This window comes from Sciurus vulgaris (assembly GCF_902686455.1).
Source record: "Sciurus vulgaris genome assembly, chromosome: 16".
Lineage (NCBI taxonomy): Eukaryota > Metazoa > Chordata > Mammalia > Rodentia > Sciuridae > Sciurus > Sciurus vulgaris.
Window position 1 is genome coordinate 31,138,058 of NC_136477.1, and position 19,714 is coordinate 31,157,771.

The window sequence follows — 19,714 nt, forward strand, 5'->3', positions numbered from 1 at the left end:
CCTGCCCCCCAAAAAAGGAATTTTTTTCCTTGAAAAAGCAATCTTTTATGATACCTTTGATGGTAACACTGTCGGTGACAAATCAAAAATAATACATGAAATAGCTAAAATTTCATAGTATTTAGGCAAAATATCAATAGAACAATAGGAAGACTAAGTATTAATTACAGAATATTCAGAATACTCACCTGTTCTCAGTTGTGGTACAATAAGAATTTTTCACTTACTTCATTTACATGATAGGGACAGGGAACTTATCCCTGTCTACTATTCATGAAGACAATAAAGCAAATAGCATGATGTAATGCAATAAATTGCTCAAAAAACAAGTTCTGTACAAACTCAAACTGCCTCTTAATCATATGCAATTACTATTGCCTTCGTGCTAGATAAAGAAAAATTCCATGCATTCATCAAAATGATAAATCAAACTAGGAGAATATATTCTCAATCATATATATCTAACAAAGAACTTGTCTCCAAAATATATAAAGAACTCTTTAAAGGTAATTAAGGAGGAAAAAACTCAATTTAAAAAAGGAGCCAGGGTTGGGTTTGTGGCTCAGTGGTAGAGTGCTTGCCTAGCATGCATGAGGTGGGTTCAATTCTCAGTGAAAGAAAGAAAAAGGGGAAGGGGGTGGGAGGGGGGAAGGAAGGGGAGGGGAGAAAGGAAGGAAGAAAATAAAGGTCCATCAACAAATTTTAAAAAAATTTTTTAATAAAAATAAGTAAGTAAAAAAAGGAGCCAAATGACTGGTGTGAAGCTCAGTAGAAGAGCACTTAACCTAGATGCACAAGACCTAGGTTCTATCTCCAGCAAAACGAAAATACAAAGGAACCTAATGTTTCAACCAACACTTCATAAAAGATATATAAATGGCTACTGAACACATGAAAAGCTGCTCAACATCACTGGTAATTAGAGAATGCAAATTGAACTCCAATGAAAGATGGCCACATATACACTATATACATGGCTAAAATTAAAAAGTGTAAAAGTGTTGGTGAGGATGCAGAGCAACTGTATTTCTCACATAGTGCAGGTGGAATATAAAATGGAGGACCCATTTTGGAAAACAATCTGGCAACTTCATATAAAGTTAAACAAACTCAAAATACACAACTCAAATTTCACATCTAGGGCTCGGGATGTAGGTCAGTGGTAGAGCACTTGCCTACCATGTGCAAGACCCTGGGTTCATTCCCCAGCACTGGAAAGGGCGGGGGGTCGGGGGGTCTACTACTCAGTATTTACCAAAGACAACAAAAACATGTCCACACAGATTTGTATATGAATACTTGTGGCACCTGAAATGTTTTATCAACAGGCAAACTTAACAAACTATTATATGACTGTAAAATACTGCTCGAAGCAATAATAAGTGCTGGCAAGGATGTGGGGAAAAGTGTGCACTCATACATTGTTAGTGGGACTGCAGATTGGTGCAACCACTTTGGAAAGCAGTATGGCAATTCCTTAGAAAACTTGGAATGGAACCACCATTTGACCCAGCTATCCCACTCCTCAGTTTATACCCAAAGGACTTAAAATCAGCATTCTACAGTGACACAGCCACATCAATGTTTACAGCAGCTCAATTCACAATAGCAAAACTATAGAACCAACCTAGATACCCTTCAACAGATGAATGGATAAAGAAAATATGATACATATACACAATGGAATATTACTTAGCCTCAAAGAAGAATGAAATTATGGCATTTGCAGGTAAATGGATGGAATTGGAGAATATCAAAATAGGCCAATACCAAATAACCAAAGGCTGAATGTTTCCTCTGATAAGAGGATAGTGATCCATAGTGGGGGGATGGGTAGGGAAGAATGAATGAACTTTGGACTGTACAGAGGGGAGGGGAAGGGTGGGGCAGGTGGGGATGGGAAGGACAGTAGATTGTGACAGACATTATTACCCATATACATATATGAAAAAAATTTTTTTCTAAAAATTTATCACTGTCAAAAGTTAATGAAAAAATTAATAAATAAAAGAAAAAGTAAAAAAATACTGCTCAGACCAAAAAAATCAAATTGATACACATGACAATACAGATGAATCTCAGAAGCAAACTGAAGGAAGTAGAGAATATACTGTACATACTTAAAGTACTACATACTGTACAACTGTACTATACTGTACATGATATAATGAATTACCTTCATATTAAACTGTATAAAGATTAAAACCTATGGTTACAGGGAGCACATTAGTAGTGACAAGGTGAAGAGGGACTGAAGGGAAGAGGCATAAGAGAATTTTAGGGTAACAGAACTATTCCCAGTCTCAATCTCAGTGGTGGTTACATGGGCACCAAAACTTAACTGCACACTTAAAATGGGTGTATTTTATTGTGTACAAATTATACCTTTTTATTAGAGCATTATATTACACACAGTAGCTGGGTTCATTTTGACAAAATCATATACACATGAAATTTTGTTTCAGTTCCCATTCCTCACCTTTTCCTTCCCCTCCTTCTTCCCTCTATTATCCTTTCTCTACACTGATCTTTCTTTCACTCATTTATTTTTGATTGGTTCTTTCTACTTTTGTATAAAGGTGAAATGTCACGGTATATTTACATGTGCACATAACATGATTTTGTAATATTCATTCTGTACTTCCTCTCCTTTCTCAACCCTCTTTCTTTCTGTCTTTTACTCCACTGATCTTCCATCTTTATGATCTCTGATCCCCCAATCCTCCTTTCCCCTACTTTTCTCTAGACAGACATGTGAGAGAAAACATTCAACCCTTGGTTTTCTGAGACCGGCTTACTTCACTTAGCAATGATGTTCTCCATTTCCGTCCATTTACCAACAAATGCCATAATTTCATTCTTTCTTATGGCTGAGTAAAACCCCATTGTGTATATATACCACATTTTCTGTATCCATTCATCTACTGATGGGCAACTAAGCTGATTCCATATTTGGCTATTGTGAATTGTGCTGCTTTCACTGAGGTGGCTATATCACTACAGTATGCTACTCTTAGTTCTTTTGGATATACACCAAGGAATGGGATGGCTGGGTCATATGTTGGCTCCATTCCTAGTTTTTTTAAGGTAACTTGATGCTGCTTTCCAGAGTGGTTGTACTAATCTGCAGTCCCATCAACAACATACAAGAGTACCTTTATCCCCACATCCTCGTCAGCATTTGTAACTATTTGTGTTCTTGATGACTGCCATTCTAATTGTAAGGAAACAAAATCTTAGTGTAATTTTGATCTCCATTTCCTTGGTTGCTACAGATGTTTAACATTTTTTCATTTATTTGTACTATTTATGTTTCTTCTTTTGAGAAGTTTTGGTTTTTTGCCCATTTATTGACTGGGTTACTTGGGTTTCTTGGTGTTAAGTTTTTTGAGTTCTTTATAAACTCTGGCTATTAATCTGCTGTCAGATGAGCAGCTGGCAAAGATTTTCTCCCATTGTGTAGTTTCTCTCTTCACAATCTTAATTATTTCCTTTGCTGTGCAAAAGCTTTTCAATGTGATGGCATCCCACTTACTGATATTTGGTTTTGTTTCTTGAGATTTTAGCGGTCTTGTTAAGGAAAACAGTGCCAGCACTAATATGATGAAAGATTGACCCTATGTTTTCTTCTAGCAGTTGCTAGGATTCTGGTCTAATTCCCAAGTCTTTAACCATTTTTTTTTAAGTTGTTGATGAAACTTTATTTATTTATATATGATGCTGAGAATCAAACCCAGTGCCTCACACATGCTAGGCAAGTGCTCTACCACTGAGCTACCACCCCAGCCCTCTTTGATCCATTTTACTTTTGTGCAGGGTGAGAAATAAGGATCTAGTTTCATTCTTCTAATATGGATATCCAGTTTTCCCAGCATCATTTGCTAAAATGACATTTTCCTCCAACATATATTTTTGGCACCTTTATCAAGTATCAGATGGCTGTAAGTATATCAGTTTGTTCACAAGTCTTCTATTCTATTCCACTGGTCTTTGTGTCTATTTTGATGCCAATAGCTCTGTAGCATAATTAAAGATCAGGTATTGTGATGCCTCCTGCATTGCTCTTCTTGCTCAATATTGCTTTGGCTATTCTGGGTCTCTTATTCTTCCAAATGAACTTAAACACCATTTTTTCTAATTCTATGAAGAATGTCATTGGTACTCTGATGGGGACTGCAGTGAATCTGTACATTGCTTTTGGTCGTATACCCATTTTGACAATATTGATTCTGCCTATCAAAGAATATGGGAGGTCTTTCCATCTTCTAAACTCTTCAATTTCTTTCTTCAGTGTTCTATAATTTTCATTGTAGTGATCTTTAACCTCCTTGGTTAGATCAATTTCCAAGTATTTTGTTGTTTTTTTTCTTTTTGTTTTGTTTTGTTCTCTATTTTAGGATATTGTGAATGAAACGGTTTTCCTGATTTCTTTCTCATCAAAATCACTGTTGGAGGACAAGAAAGCTACTGATTTATAAGTGCTGATCTTGTATCCTGCTATTTGCTGAATTTGCTGATCAACTCTAGAAGTCTCTGGAGTAGTTTTTTGGGTCTTCTAGATATAGGATCATGTCATCCACTTATAGAGATAATTTGATGACTGCTTTTTCTTTTGGTATCCCTTTAATTTTCTTCTCTTGCCTGACTGCTATGGTTAGTGTTTCAAGAACAATATTTAATAGAAGTGGTGAGAGTGAACATCTTTGTTTTGTTCCTGATTTTAGAGAAATGCTTTCAGTTTTTATCCATTCAGAATGATGTTGGCTTTGGGTTTGGCTTTATACAGGCTTATAATGTTGAGGTAAGTTCCTTTCATCCCTAGCTTCTCCACTGTTTTTAACAGAAACAGGTACTGGATTTTAGTAAAGGTCTTTTATCCATCTGTTGGATGGTCAAATGATTCCTGGGATGAAACCCACTTAATCATGGTGAATTATATTCTTGTTGTTATACCTAATTTTTTTTTAAATTAATGAATTAATTTCTTAGTCTTTATTCCACCAGAAACAACAACTGGTTTGGAATACTAAATGTACCAGATATCACAGAGTTCATTTCTACTTCTCATTACCCTCAAATAAATATTTCTTAAAATGCAAACAAGTAGTCAAATGTTCTCACCTTGTCTCTGTAATTAAGTTTCTTCTAACTCTAATTTATATGCCAGGGTTTAAAACAATGTCTCCAAGAAGTGTTATAGATTTTGTGAGAGAGAGAAAGAGAGAGAGAGAGAGAGAGAGAAAGAAAGAGAGTGACACTATCTATATCTGCTGAATCACATATACTTGACATTTTGCTCCAAGTTCAGAAAACTAAAACTTCATAAACTATTTATTCAAAGAAATACCACAGAAAACTTTAAAACTTTAGAGGCTAATTTATAAAAGTTAAGCTCTACCTACCCATTTGCCAAAGTGGTGGCTTCTCTCATTTGAGCAATTGACCTGTTAACTAAATCAGCTTTCCTCTGATTAAAAGCAGCCAAAGACTGCTGCACTGACACAGGAACCATCTTCTCAAACAGATCTAAAATTAGAAAAGGATATTTCAACAAAATTTTAAGACAAAAATTCAAACTTTAGAAGTGACTGTTCATAACTTCTTTCCAATATTCACATAGTATGTAAACATTTAAAGTTCAAAACTAAAACATGGGTCATAGATGTAGCTCAGTGGTTAAATAAGTAAATAAATACTAGAAATACAATGACAAGAATTTTTAGATCACTATATTCAAGATTAGTGGCAATAATGAAAGCTTTCTCTCTTTTTTTTTATGTTGCTAGAGATCAAACTCCAGGCCTCACACATGCTAGGTAAGCACTTTATCACTGAGTTACATCCCTAACCCAGAAAGCTTTCCTTCTTGAACTCTATTTCCTGTAACTTTTGAGATGCGTTTGTTATTAGTATGAAAGATCTTTGGTTAATACTGCTCATTTATTGATTAAATTGAGCCAGCCACAGTGCCAGGTTCAATTTCCAGTTCCATGACTTCCTAGACATATGACCTTGGGGAAATGAACACTCTCTGCATCAGTATCATCATTGGTACAATAGAGATTTAAATAGTACCTGTCTCATGGGACTGTTGTGAGAAATAAATGAGCTCATATTTATAAACTCCTGGAGTCCATGGCACAAGGTAAATATTGTAAATACTCTATGTTTGCTAAAACAGTAACTCTTTCTCAGGAACTTAGAATATTATCCCTGGGATCTCAACTAGATTCATTAAATACTGTACACATTACATATACTTATGATAAACAAGGATATTATAACATTTATTTATCTAATACAAATATGACTCTGGGAGTCTACATTTTAAGAAATAAAATGTTTGCTGGGGATGCACTTCAGTAGTAGAGCATTTGCCTAGCATGTGTGAGTCCCTGGATAAATATATATATATATATTTTATCTGTTTAATTTTTAAGTGCTTGTTTAAAATCTTAATCATTTAAACACAGTTTCAAGCTTTCTGACCCTGTTGTAAATTTTATGTATGCTTTAACATTTATTTTCCATCTTAAAAATGCCAAATGCCACAAAAGTTAGGCACAGTAGAGCACACCTGTAATTCCAGCAACAGGGGGGCTGAAGCAGGAGGATCACAAGTTTGAGGCCAGCCTCAGCAACTTACCAAAACCCTGTCTCAAAATGAAAACTGAAAAGGGCTGGGGACAGAGCTCAGTGGTAGAAGAGCTCCCCTGGGTTCAATCTCCAGCACTGCCCAGGGAAAAAAAAATCACTAGAGATACAAAACAATTTTTATTCTCACATTCATTTTGAACAATATGCATGCAAATTATATCAAAATACTACAGCAATTGTATGATTTTTAGCTAAACATTAAACTGGAGAAAAGATGAGTATAAGATTAACGTGCACATGAGTATCAAACATACCAGTAAACTTCTGGCTGATGGGTACATTGACTGGGGTAGATTTCACAAGCGTGGCTTTGCCAATAGGATCTAGATCTTTAAGGTCTGGAACACGATCATGATAAATGAAGTCATTATCCTTCTTTGCTGCAGTAAGGGCACGGCTAATTTTGTCAGAAAAATCCTTTACGTTGACATATTCATCATAGCGAGATGCCACTGTCTTAATCAATTCTGCTGCATGCTGAAAAGAAAAATAACAAAAAAACAAAAAAAAGAGGAACATTTTCTATATCTAGCATTGGTTTATTTTTTTTCAATTTTTTCCACTGGTTCCTTTTAACTGCACTTAATGGTGGGATTCATTGTTACATATTCATAAATGCACACAATATAACAATTTGATCATTATCATGCCTTGCATTAGTTTAAAATAAAAATTTCAATTTGAGGACTTTGCATTTCCAGCATTGTGGGTGACAGAATAACCTGGAAATTCTCCCACCACAAAATACCCCAAAACTGAAGAATAATACACAGTAAACATCCCTTTACACACATGGGTAAATTACCAAGGTAAAAGAAATCTAAAGGCCAATCAAGAGTAACTGACATTGAGAAAGGTTGGCTATAAAACTGTGTCTATGAACCAAAAGAATTAACATGTAAATTGTACTAATAGCCCTCACAGAGATCTAAGACATGAGTCTTGAAACTATACAAGTCTGAGATTTACCTCCTTCACACCCTCACATGAGGAAAGGAACTCTGAGTGAAAGGGTGGATTCAGAAAAAAATTAAACAGCAACACAGGAAGTCAAAAAAGTAGCATGTCATTTCAACATCAATAAGAAAAAAATTTTTTAAAAAGATTTGGACTTTTTTTTTAAGGGGAATAAATGTTTCACACAAATTTAAGGCTCAAACTACATTATTTAGGAGGCAAAAATACAGCAATGTCAGATAAAATAGACAGGAAAGTCAAAAACAGATAAATTTAGCACACTGCAATATTGGCCAATTTACCAGAAATACGCAAAACCTCTTAATTTTACATGTACCTCTCACTACATAAGCAATTTTTTTTTTTCTTGGTACCAGGAGATTTAAGTTTACCACTGAGCTACATCACCATCCCTTTCTAATTTTTATTTAGCTGTTTGTTTCTTTATTTTGAGACAGGGTCTCACTAAGTTTGTGAGGTTCCTGCTAAGCTGCTGAGGCTGGCCTCAAACTTACAATCCTCCTGTCTCAGTCTCCCAAGTTGCTTAGATCACAGGGCTGCACCACAGCACCTGGCACTACATTAGTAATTATAACAAGACATTGCTAGATCTACCCATATCAAAGTAAAATTCTAAACCCCTCTCTCACAACAACTGGATCAAGTAAATAAAAAAATCTTTAAGATCATACAAGAGTTGAATAACACAATTAATGAGTTTGATTTCCCAGACATGGAGTACCTTGGGCTCCTAATCAAAGAATATATAATACTTTAACACATAAACACAGCTATGCAAAATGATCAGACAGACAGAGCAAGTCTAAAATCTCAAATGCCAAAATCACAAGAACACAAAAATGGACTAGTGGACTTCATATTAGCAAATCTACGTATGCCATTCTCCAAAACAATAAATTTAAAAATCAAATATCTCCATAGGATGTTGAAAAAAGTGTTTGCATATATTTAATATTTGCTATGATTTGGTAAGTGTCCCCTAAAGTCCCATGTGTTAAAGGCTTGATCCCCAGACCATGATCCTTCTGGGCAGTAGTAGAAACTTTAAGAAGTAAAGTGGGAGGTCTTCCAGTCATTGGAGGCATGTCTTTGAAGGGAACAATGAAATGTAGACCCCCTTCCTCTTCCTCTACTCACATCCCAGTCAAAGGTTTTCGCCATGTGCTGCCAACCATGATATGCTGCCTCATTACAAACCCAAAACCAACAGGCCCACAAATCATGTGCTAAAACCTCCAAAACTGTAAACCAAAGTAAACCCTTTCTGTTTATAAGCTGAGGAACAGAAAGATGACTAGCTTATTCTTGTTTTTTTATCCTAGTAAAATAGAAATGTATAGTTCCTTAACATGATTAAAATCTTAACCCCAAAGTTGGTATTATGCTTAGCAGAAAAATATAAGATTCCTAGAGCAAATGAAGATTACCAGTATCATCAAAATCACAGACATGTCAAAACAAAAGAGTGTAATCAGAGGTACAAAATTTAGAAAAGGAAAAATTATGTATTAGTTACAGGTGACTTATAAAAAAAAAATCAACTGAACTACTCTAAATAATGAGAAAGTTAGCTTAGATACAAAATCAATATAACTAATATACATAAACAATCACCAATTTGAAGAGAGAGCAGAGGAAATAAATCCACTGCCACTAGCAACAAAATACAAAATATACAGTAACAAATTTTGGACATACGTAAGATCAATATGAAACAGTAAGGAAAAAATTAAAACCAAATAAAATCTGTATCTTCGGTATAAACTGAGATGCAGGAAAATGCACACATTTTAATCACTTTTTAAATTTGCAAATCAAATTTGTTTGTAAACTAGTCGCATGTTTCCCTTCAAATAACAAACTGGGACTAGAACCTTAAGGCATGCTGAATACACAGGGGGAAAGAGAGGGCTAAGGGGACCACTCTGAGTACAAATTACTTTAATCAAAACTGAAAACTTTGAGAAGAAGAAAACTGCCAGCTTATGAAAAAGCAACCAGAAAGCCACAGAAAAAATGGGATGCTGAGGAACATCAACCCAAGAGAGCTGCTAGGAGCCAGAGGTAGATTCATTGAAAGAACAGGTTGTACAGAAAGTAGAAAATAGGAAAGACTTAAAAGGGGGGAAGGGAGAAGAAAAGGCAGTGGGACTGAGAAAACGCCAACAAAATACAAACTCTAAAAGTAGATGCATCAAATTGAAAAGCAGTAGGAAGCACTGTATATAATAGGATCTTTCCAAGAACAGGCCAGGTTTTTAGGACCAGAGAAGCAGGGCTCCAGAGAGTTCTTCCACAATGATGCCTGGAAGATACCCAGGTCCATTCCCAACCCAGGAACCTCCTGTAAAATCAGTATACTTCACACACAAAGGTAACTCACCTATCTCAACACAAAGAAACCATACACAGAAAAGGATGAACATGAAAAGTATAATTTTCTAACACATAATGAAAATTCACCAAACATTGCCACAAGTGCTAAGAAATTAAAATAGACTTAAGTACTTAAGGATGCAATCATACTACTAAAAGAACACAAAGTATGAACACAGAACCAGATGACCCAGACAACAGTGGGTGATAGTAAGAGAATGTGAAATGGGAACTGACAGAAATCAGGAAAGGAAGTGAACAAAAATATAAATTTCTTTAAGAAAGAAAGACTAAAAACATTCACACAAGGAGCAAAAGGCAGAACAGACATTACAGAAATCACAATAAACACACAAGGCTAAGCACAGGGACACAAGCCTGTTATTCCAGTAGCTGAGGCAGGAGGATCCAGAATTTAAAGTCAGCCTCAGCAAACTAACAAGGCCCTAAGCATCTCAGTGAGACCCTGTCTCCAAATAAAATATAAAAGAGAGATGGGGATGTGGCTTGGTGGTTAAGTACCCCTAGGTTCAATCCCTATTATCAAAAATAAACAAACAGAACAAACAAACAGGGCTGGGGATGTGGCTCAATGGTAAATGCCCCCAGGTTCAATCGCTGGTCCAAAAAAAAAAAAAGAGCAGAACAAGAACAAGTTAAAAAAAAAAAAAAATCAACATGCAGTTGAGAGAAGAAAGCTACTACAAATTAGATCTAAGAAACACAGCAATCAAATGCAACCTGAGAACCCTGTATGGATCTTGATTTGAACAAACCAAGACCCCCCCTAAGAAAAACATCCAAGGAACACTAAACTAGGTTAGAATAATACTGAATTGTGAACATTATTAATATATTAACATTGAGGTAAAACAGAATAAAAATAGGTAAAAAGGAGACATAAAGAAAAGAAAAGGAAATAAAATTTTAATTCAAAAGTTCCAGGCAAGTCACTCCTTTGCAGGCCTGATACTCCGAAAATTCATGGGAAATCTGTAATTCTACCTGCACACTGTTAATTAATTTCCAAATAAATCAATTAAGCAAAGAGAGATGATTACCTTCAGGAACCTATAATTTAAGGACTCTCCACCTCCATCTACTGATCAGATAATGAAGACCACATAAGCATAAGGATAAAGTAACCAGACCACCAGTTCATCTTGTGATCACTGGACTGATACCATTCCTACATACCTACCTATCTAACCCTCATCAAGTTTCCTTTAAAAGAGCCAGGAACCCCCAAACTATGTCTCTTACTCTCAAGATGGCCTACATTCTCCCTTGAATGCATATTCCTCTCTTAAGACTGCCTCCATTCTTCCTTGAATATGTATTTGCTTCCTAAATAAACCTCTATGTCTCTGACTGACACATTCTGAAATTCTTTTCTGCTACGTATGCCAAGAATCCTGATGGTCCTGAGTCAAATTCCCCCTTCTCTCAGAGAACTCAATGGACCCCACTTCAGAAACACCTCTTCTTCCATGACATCTTTAATTTTGCTAGATAATGTCATCATACTATGATTTCAATTTTTGTGATCTTCATCTATTACAGATACATACTACAGTACTTACAGGTAATATTATGTGACATAGCTAAAAATATCCCAAGAAGAAGATAAGAGTGGGGAGATGAAATAAATGAAACACAAAATAGCAAACACTGACAGTTATTGAAGCAAGGTAAAGGATATTTGATGGTTTATACTTTTATGTTTGAAATTTTCCACAATAAATAAATTTACATAAAAAAGCACAAATAATGGGCTGGGTTGTGGCTCAGTGGTAGAACACTTGCCTAGCATGTGTGAGGCACTGGGTTCGATTGTCAGCACCACATAAAAATGAATAAATAAAATAAAGGAATTGTGTTTATCTACAACTAAAAAATATTTTTTTTTAATTTTTTTTTTTTAAAAAAAGCACAAATAATTCCAAAAAATTCAGGCAACAAGAACAGGAAATTTCAGAAAATGAAAAATGATAATACCTAATACACAATAAGATTTTAAATATAAATAATTTAAATGGTAGAATCAATGAAACAATGAAAAGTTCAGAAATAAACCTAAATGTATATGGTAAATCTAAGATGTGATAATGTGAGAATCTCACATCAATGAGGTAAAGGAAGTCACTATAATAAATGATTTGAGGACTAGGTAGCCATTAATAAAAAGAGAAAGATAGGATTCATATATCATACATCAGGATAAACACCAGTGAATCAATGATTTGAATTTAACATACAACATATTTCAGATATATTACAGATGTATTTGCACTTTGATATCAACAATCCCATTCCTCGGAATTTAACACATACCTGCTGCTATAGACTGAACTGTTACCCAAAATTCCTATGTTCAAGGCCCCACCTCTAATGTAACACTATTTGTAAATAGGGCCTTTGAGCGACAACTACATGAGGTCATGAAAGTGGGACCTTCACATGAAATACTAATTCATATAAGAAGAGATGTCAGAAATCTTGTTCCCTTTCTTCATCGGGTGAAAATACAGCAAGAAGGCAGGCTGCGAACCTCAACAGAACTCGATGTTGGTAACCTGACTTTGGATTTTCATCTCCAGTACTGAAACATGTATTTCTATTGTTTATGTCACCTAATACATGACATTTTGGTACAGCAACCCAAGCTAAGACACTTGCTTTAGTACAAAATACCTTGTATACAGGATTGTTATTTTTTAAATATTTTATTTATTTTTTTATGTGGTGCTGAGAATCAAACCCAGTGCCTCACACATTCTAGGCATATGTTCTACCACTGAGCCACAACCCCAGCCTTGTGTACAGGATTATTCACTACAGTACTGTTTATCATGTGAATCTTGGAAACACACAAGTGTCCAGCTCTAGGAGTCAGCAATAAACTGTGGTTTCTACAATGAAGTATAATGCAGCTCTAAAGAAAAAGAGAGCTGTCTTTCTATTGCTGCATTAAAATGGAGAGATTGTCAGAATATATAGTTATGTAAGAAAAGCAAGATAGACAATGCTATATGTAGCATATGTTACCTCTTGGCTAAGAATAAAGAGAGCTAGGAACATATATTATGTTTGTCTATGTATTTTCCTTCTACTTCAAACAAAAATACTGAAAAGATTAAATATGAAACTAATGAAAATTACCCAAGGGGTAGTGGTAAAAAAGGGAACAGGACAAAGGAAGAGGGCAGGGGTTGAAGCCTTTATATATACCTATTTTTCCCAATTTTTATTTTGAACAATGTCAAGTCCATAAAATATTGAATGAACAGAATAATGAATAATGATATGTCCTTTAGGTTCAGATATTGTTACCATTTTGCCATATTTGCTTAATCCCTCACCTTCCCATATGTAGATGCAGATTCACGAACTTTTTTCTTTTTCTGCAGTCATTTGAAACTAAAGTTCAGATGTCAGGACCCATCATCCCTAAATATCTCAGCATAGATCACCCAATAAGGACAATCTCCTTAATATCTATAATTTATTATTTTAACTAATAAAAAAATATTGTCTATATGAAATCAATTTCTCATCTTCCTGAATCCCTCATTAATGAGTTAAATAAATCTGACATGTAATCAATCTCAAGGAATATATGTTTTTATATCTTTTTAAAAGTTGTACATTGCGGTTTGAAAAATCTACCAAGCAAGAGGACCTACCGAAAAATAATGCCAAATAAACTGCAATGTCCATGAGGTACATACAATTTGTGAGCTGTATTAAACCCAAGTACAACCATTCTGGGTTCCAGAAGTAATTTCAAACAGCAATTTTATCTTTACTACCACTTTAATTTTTGTTTTGATTTTCCTGACTGTGGCTTTGTTTTTGTTTCTGTTTTGTTAGTAGTAATGACTAGAAACTTGGTTTAATGGTGTAACCATCTAATGATCTGTCAGGATCATGTGGTACTCTACAAAGTAAGAAGATACAGAGAATATGGTTTGTTGCTCACCTTTTTTCTGTTTCCCTATTTGTGAGCTCGAATTGATTTTTTTAAATATTTCATGCCTACTAGAATAAGGGACTGCCTTTATTCCTGGAACTGTTAACTCTTGTTCACATTGTATTAACATTTAACCTATGACGAAAACTGTAAAACTTAAGTTATAAACTCTGTGTCTACACCTGAGAAATGTATTTTACCTCATTGTATAAATTTGAAATTTTCCTTTTTACAGTATTTAAAAATTAGGTTACAATTTCAAAACACATTCTTCTCTGATTTGTAGAAACTAAATCCTTTAAATTTAATAATCCCAGAATTCCCAGAAAAAAAGAAATTAAACTTACTTCTAATAATTTAAATATGCTAGCCTTAGGGGAAGAAAATCCTTCCCACAGAAATTCCTTACTCAGAAGCATTTTTACATAAAAAATTATTATTACAATCAAAGTGAATCCCTAAACAAATCAGACATATTTGAAAATCTTGGTTCTATCAAAAATTCTTACACTGGTTTTATCAGTATGGGTTCATCTTCTAAAAGACTAATCTGAACTTCCTAAAGAACAATTCCACAGCATCTTCTAATATCTAATCCATAATTAAATTTCCCTAACAATCCTCTATTTTCCATTTACAAATACACAAAACATAAACAATTAATTTATATAGCGCTTGCCCTTGTTACAAAGTTGTCCTAGATGTCACTGCAAGTCTCTGGCAATCTCAACACCAACACTATGGATACAATTGCCTAGAAGGTACTCTGCTGTTTACAAGATTTGTATGTGGGTGCATAACCACAGTTCTTCTCAAGCTGTGGAATTACATGCTCCATTTTGGCGAAGGCTAGGCCACAAGTTAGGTACTACACATCTTCCTGAAGCATTATATTCAATTTAGACTATTTTTACACTAAAATAAATATGGGTAACTAAGAGAACTGAATGCAAACTTCGTATGAATTTTTTAGGTAAAATATGACATGCAAAAAACATTTTGACTACATCAAAAAACATACAGTACGTAAAGCCTAAAGATAAAAACAATCGCTATCTCTGTTGATAAGAGGCAATAAAAAGGAAAAATTTTATAAGTAAACCTGGGGATCTCACTAGGGGGGAAAAAAAGGAAAATCAAGTATATCTATCACCAAGAAGAAACTCACCTGTAACCGTGCAATCTCTTCCCCAAATTTCTTCTGCTGTTTAGCCAGGATAGACTGGTGGTACTCAGCGTTGGCCTGCATGATACAGTGCTTTGCAGCCAAGACAGGGAACACCTCCTGGAAATAAAAATACTGACCAGGGGAGAGTCCAACCAAACAAACCATCACAGACAACATGGGATGCAGGAAGAAAAAGGAAAAGGAGACAGAAATTAGAATCACCCCATTAATGGTTTAGAGATAGGTTAGTCATTAGGTATAAACAGAGAAGACCACATGAATTTTCAAGGACTGAAGGCTACAAATTCAATTTTTTCTTCCAATTAAAATTAAGGTTGGTTCTTTTTTTTTTTTTTTTTTAACGTTAACTGAAGCCAATTTAGATTTTTACAATTTTCTTTGAGCCATGAAGTCAGCATTTTGTTTACAAAGAAGAAAGGACAGCATGCATTAGAAAAAGAAGTAGAATGTATAGTAACAGAAGAATACCAAGCACAGGGCTTTAGAAGCTTTCTCATAAGCCCTTACCCAGCCCTCGGGGTTGACTAAATCACCATTACTCACATATACTAATGAAACTGTTCTATAGCTGACTGTTTCATCATGTTTAAAAGACAAAAGACAGTAAAGTAAGTTCTCACTTAAATTCATATGCTGAAGACTTCTTAATAGATTATTTTAGACATATAAAATGATTTAGTAGTACATAAACACTAACATTTCAAGACCATATACTCAAAAACACATCACGAACATAAAAATACACTGTTAATGACTGATGATAAAGTGTTATTTTTGCCACTTTTTAAAATAACTCCAGTCAAAATTAATTTTTAAAAATCTAAATATATATACATGAACCAGAAAAGCCATAATATTGGTAGAGGCTCTTCCAAAACACCAAACCCTAACTTGCAACCTCACTGCTTTTCGGAAGTACACAAGATAAAAAAAAATCCAAGAAATATACTAGACAATCACTGTCTAGACAAAAATATAAGAGAATCAAAAACTGAATTACTACCTTGAATGTTTTCCTGTCTCCCAGTGAATAATTTCCTAGCTTCCTGGATCACTACTTGCAGATATTCCAGTTTTATAACTAGAATGTGAAAATACCTTATGAGCTTTATTTATTAGTAAAAAGTAAAGACATCTAAATCTCAAACTGCATTCATGCCAGTCAGTACTCAAGGTAAGGCTGGACAACTTGGTACTTAAACAGGAGATTTTCAAGGAATACCAGGAATGCTGCAGAAGTAGTTTCCAAGTCTTTGTAGGTGACATTCTTCTTTCCGTGACAGGACTGAACTAATGGCCCAACAGGATGTAACGGTACACTGTGCAGCTGAACATGAGGTCTTTCAGATGAAAAAAAGGTGAGAGGAGATCCCAATTCTCTTTTTAAGAGTATAGCTACTAATACATAAGAGTCCTGGGCAAATTTCTACTAAGCTCTTGGTGTATTTTAAATTCCCAGGAATCTTCACCTTAATTTCTTATTATTTGTTTTCTGACTACTGGGTACTGTTGATATACTTATGTGAATTTTAAGCTTACCCTGAAGCTCTCTACAATATAATTTACAAAGATGCCTGAATATGACTTAAAAATTCATAAACTCCATACAAAAAATTCATGTAACAATATCATCTGCTACGAGATGAAACTAATCCTTGAACATTTCTGAAGTAGTTGAAACATATAATTCAATTTTTACGTTTTCTTTTTTAACTAGTCCAACACTCTATTAGTCTAATTATCAGCTTTATCATTTACAAATGATCATCTCTGAACAGTCTTTTCAATTGCCATTTCAGAAAAGTTTACATTAAAACATAATACTTCCTGTGTTATGTGGTTTAAGATGGTTGCTTTTCCTTAGCTGTCCATTAGCAGCCCAATTTTCTATACCTGCTGGCAAAACTTAATTCTAATCAAAGTATCAGATGAATTTGCTATGTTTTCTTTTCCTTTTTTGTCTGTTTTTGCGCTTTAAGACTCATCTCTAAGAAAATAGGACAATAATTAAAAATGTGAATAATCAACATGCTCAAATATTCATGCTAGCACCAAATCACCAAATGATTCAGAATGATACAATGCTTTGAGTTGATAAAAATCACTGAAGATAGATGGCCAAAGTTTTCCAGAGATTTAGCTTAGAAAAACAAGTTCAGTAAAGAATAAAGAAAAAGGCATCCTCTAAGTATAAAATTATTCATGCATCTTAAATTCAAAAAAAATTCTATAAATACAGTCTTCAAATGCTCCTATTAAAATTTCACATTTCTTTATAATACATAATTTTCAACTTGCTTCTTATACACAAAAATATTTCCACATGCAAAATAACCAAGTGTTTATAAAAACAGTAACTGACCTTGGGGAGAGTATCTTTGTACTGACACTGTTTGAAAGCATCACCAAAATAATCTGCAGCCTGATTAGCCAATTTAGCTATGATGGCATCTTTCATTTTATCTGGAATAAAATATTAAACTGACAGTTAGAATTACAATAAATGAGAGAATCTGATAGATAACTCAGTATCGAGTTTATATATACATATATCCAAAAAATCCTCATTGATGAAATTAAATCTTCTGCATAAAACTTAATTATTCCATAGGGAAATCCAAAGACACTGAAAACAGTTTAATGATTGCCAGCAACTGGAGAAGAGGGGAAAAAAGGAGTGTTCAGAGTTTCTTTTCAGGGGTGATAACAATTAAAATAAAATAGTGTCACAGTTCCAATAATATATGAATATACTAAAAAACACTTAACTGTAAAGATCAAAAGGGTAAATTTTGGAATATATGAATTCTATCTCAAAATAAGCTATTATTTTAAAAGGAAATTATTCTAGTTCATCTCTCTTCCACATGATGACTGCTCTCATTTTCGATTTCTCTGCACTTAAATATTTAACCCAATCTCTCATACCAAATATATATGCCTTACAAGAATTATTCTTTTTCCTTTATTCACAAAGGACTTCGCCTAAATGGCTCTTTCTTGTTACTAAGTCCAGTTTAAACAGGACCTCCTCAAAGATACCCTTCTTGATCTTGATGAATGGACTTAAAATTAGCATGACTTGCCTTACATCCCTATCCCAGAGTCAGGCCACCTGCCACTATCACATCATCCATTTTTATTTTCTTCACATAAAGCATCTCTGAAATTACCTTGGCTACTTAATTTCTATCATCTCCCCCACACTAAAATGTAAGATTCCTACAAAAAGTCTTATTTTTCTTCTAATAATCTAGAGATTAGGACAATGCATGGCACACAACAGGTACCGAAAAAACATTTGCTAATGAATGACACATTACCAACATATGAATTACTCCAGAATTCAGTGTTTTAACATAATAGCTAACTATCTATTTTGTAAGTCTTCGAACACAGCCTACACTCTTGTAGTACAAGTTCCAAACAGGAAGAGCTGAAAATTTTAATAATCCATGCATCAAGTTCAAAAAGGAAAGCCTATACAAAACATATTCTAATCACCTTATTAATTTGAAAGCCTATCACTTCTTTTCACATGCAACGAAATGAAGGAAAATTTGCAATTACCTCTTGTAGCTTTTAAAAAAAAAACTTCTTGGGCTTGTGCCAGCATAATAAGACTGAGGGTCCCAACAGTATCTGGAGATATGTCCACGGTGGGCTCTCGATTTAAGGCAGATAAAACCGTCTCTTTAATATGTAAAAAGGCACCACTAGCAAACTAGATAGGGAAGGAGAATAAATTTCCTTAAAACCCATAGAAAATGTAATTTTCTACTGTTAAACACAAAACATATTCCAAAATGTTAACTCAGTAAACATTTACTATACTGAGCAAGACTGATCTAAAACTTCTGACCTACAGACAATATAGGTGTATTTCCAAAACTACAGAGTAACAAATAATTTAACAAAAATTAAAAGTAAATTCCAAGGAAAAACAAAGTAAATTAGTGGCAAAAACTGATTAAGCTTACTTTTAGATATACTTCTTTAAAACTACCTAAGAAAAGGAGGAGGGACTAAAACATTATTAAAATGTCTCAGCACTGAAATGCTCTTCTCTTGGTCCCAAACAAATTCATCTTTCCAGAAACACCACATATGTCTAGTCCTATAAGGAACAGCGTTACTATCCAAAGTCAATCATTTTTGTTTGGCTTTCAGAGCTCCCTAGTGAGGTGTTCCCCTTTCAAATTTTTATACTGAATCTATCTTGTTGAGGTTAATACTAAAATAACTTTGCTTAAAAAAAAAAATTATAGTGAGAAAAAGGAGCCAGTCAATCTAGAAATCAAAGGTAGGTTAGGTATGTAGGCTACGCAAAGATAACTCAAAGTTAACTGTATTAAAATGAGTATCACATTAAAAAGTATTACAAAAATTGAATAGCTACAAGGATTAATCAGTTGGCCTTATTTAATGAACAGAATTATAGACTCCCAAAGCAAGGAATCAGTTCTCTCAAGCACACAGTTAAGAAACCAGAGGTCTATAAGGGTGAAAGAACACATAATGGCACATAATGGCTTCTGGCT

General features: G+C 34.3%; 1 protein-coding gene across 2 annotated transcripts in view; it reads right to left on the bottom strand.

Moving 5' to 3' along the window:
* The window catches only part of PDCD6IP (programmed cell death 6 interacting protein), a 69,376-nt gene that overhangs the window by 27,205 nt on the left and 22,457 nt on the right, over nucleotides 1-19,714 (bottom strand). The window contains exons 5-9 of one of the 2 annotated variants that reach the window (XM_079114236.1): nucleotides 18,744-18,897; nucleotides 17,536-17,636; nucleotides 15,153-15,269; nucleotides 6,912-7,134; nucleotides 5,403-5,526 (exon numbers count right to left, since the gene is read on the bottom strand). In XM_079114236.1, coding sequence (XP_078970362.1) covers nucleotides 5,403-5,526; nucleotides 6,912-7,134; nucleotides 15,153-15,269; nucleotides 17,536-17,636; nucleotides 18,744-18,897 — 719 coding nt within the window. Of the gene's footprint in view, nucleotides 1-5,402; nucleotides 5,527-6,911; nucleotides 7,135-15,152; nucleotides 15,285-17,535; nucleotides 17,637-18,743; nucleotides 18,898-19,714 lie in introns of both variants that reach the window. The other variant, XM_079114235.1, reaches the window with a different exon arrangement.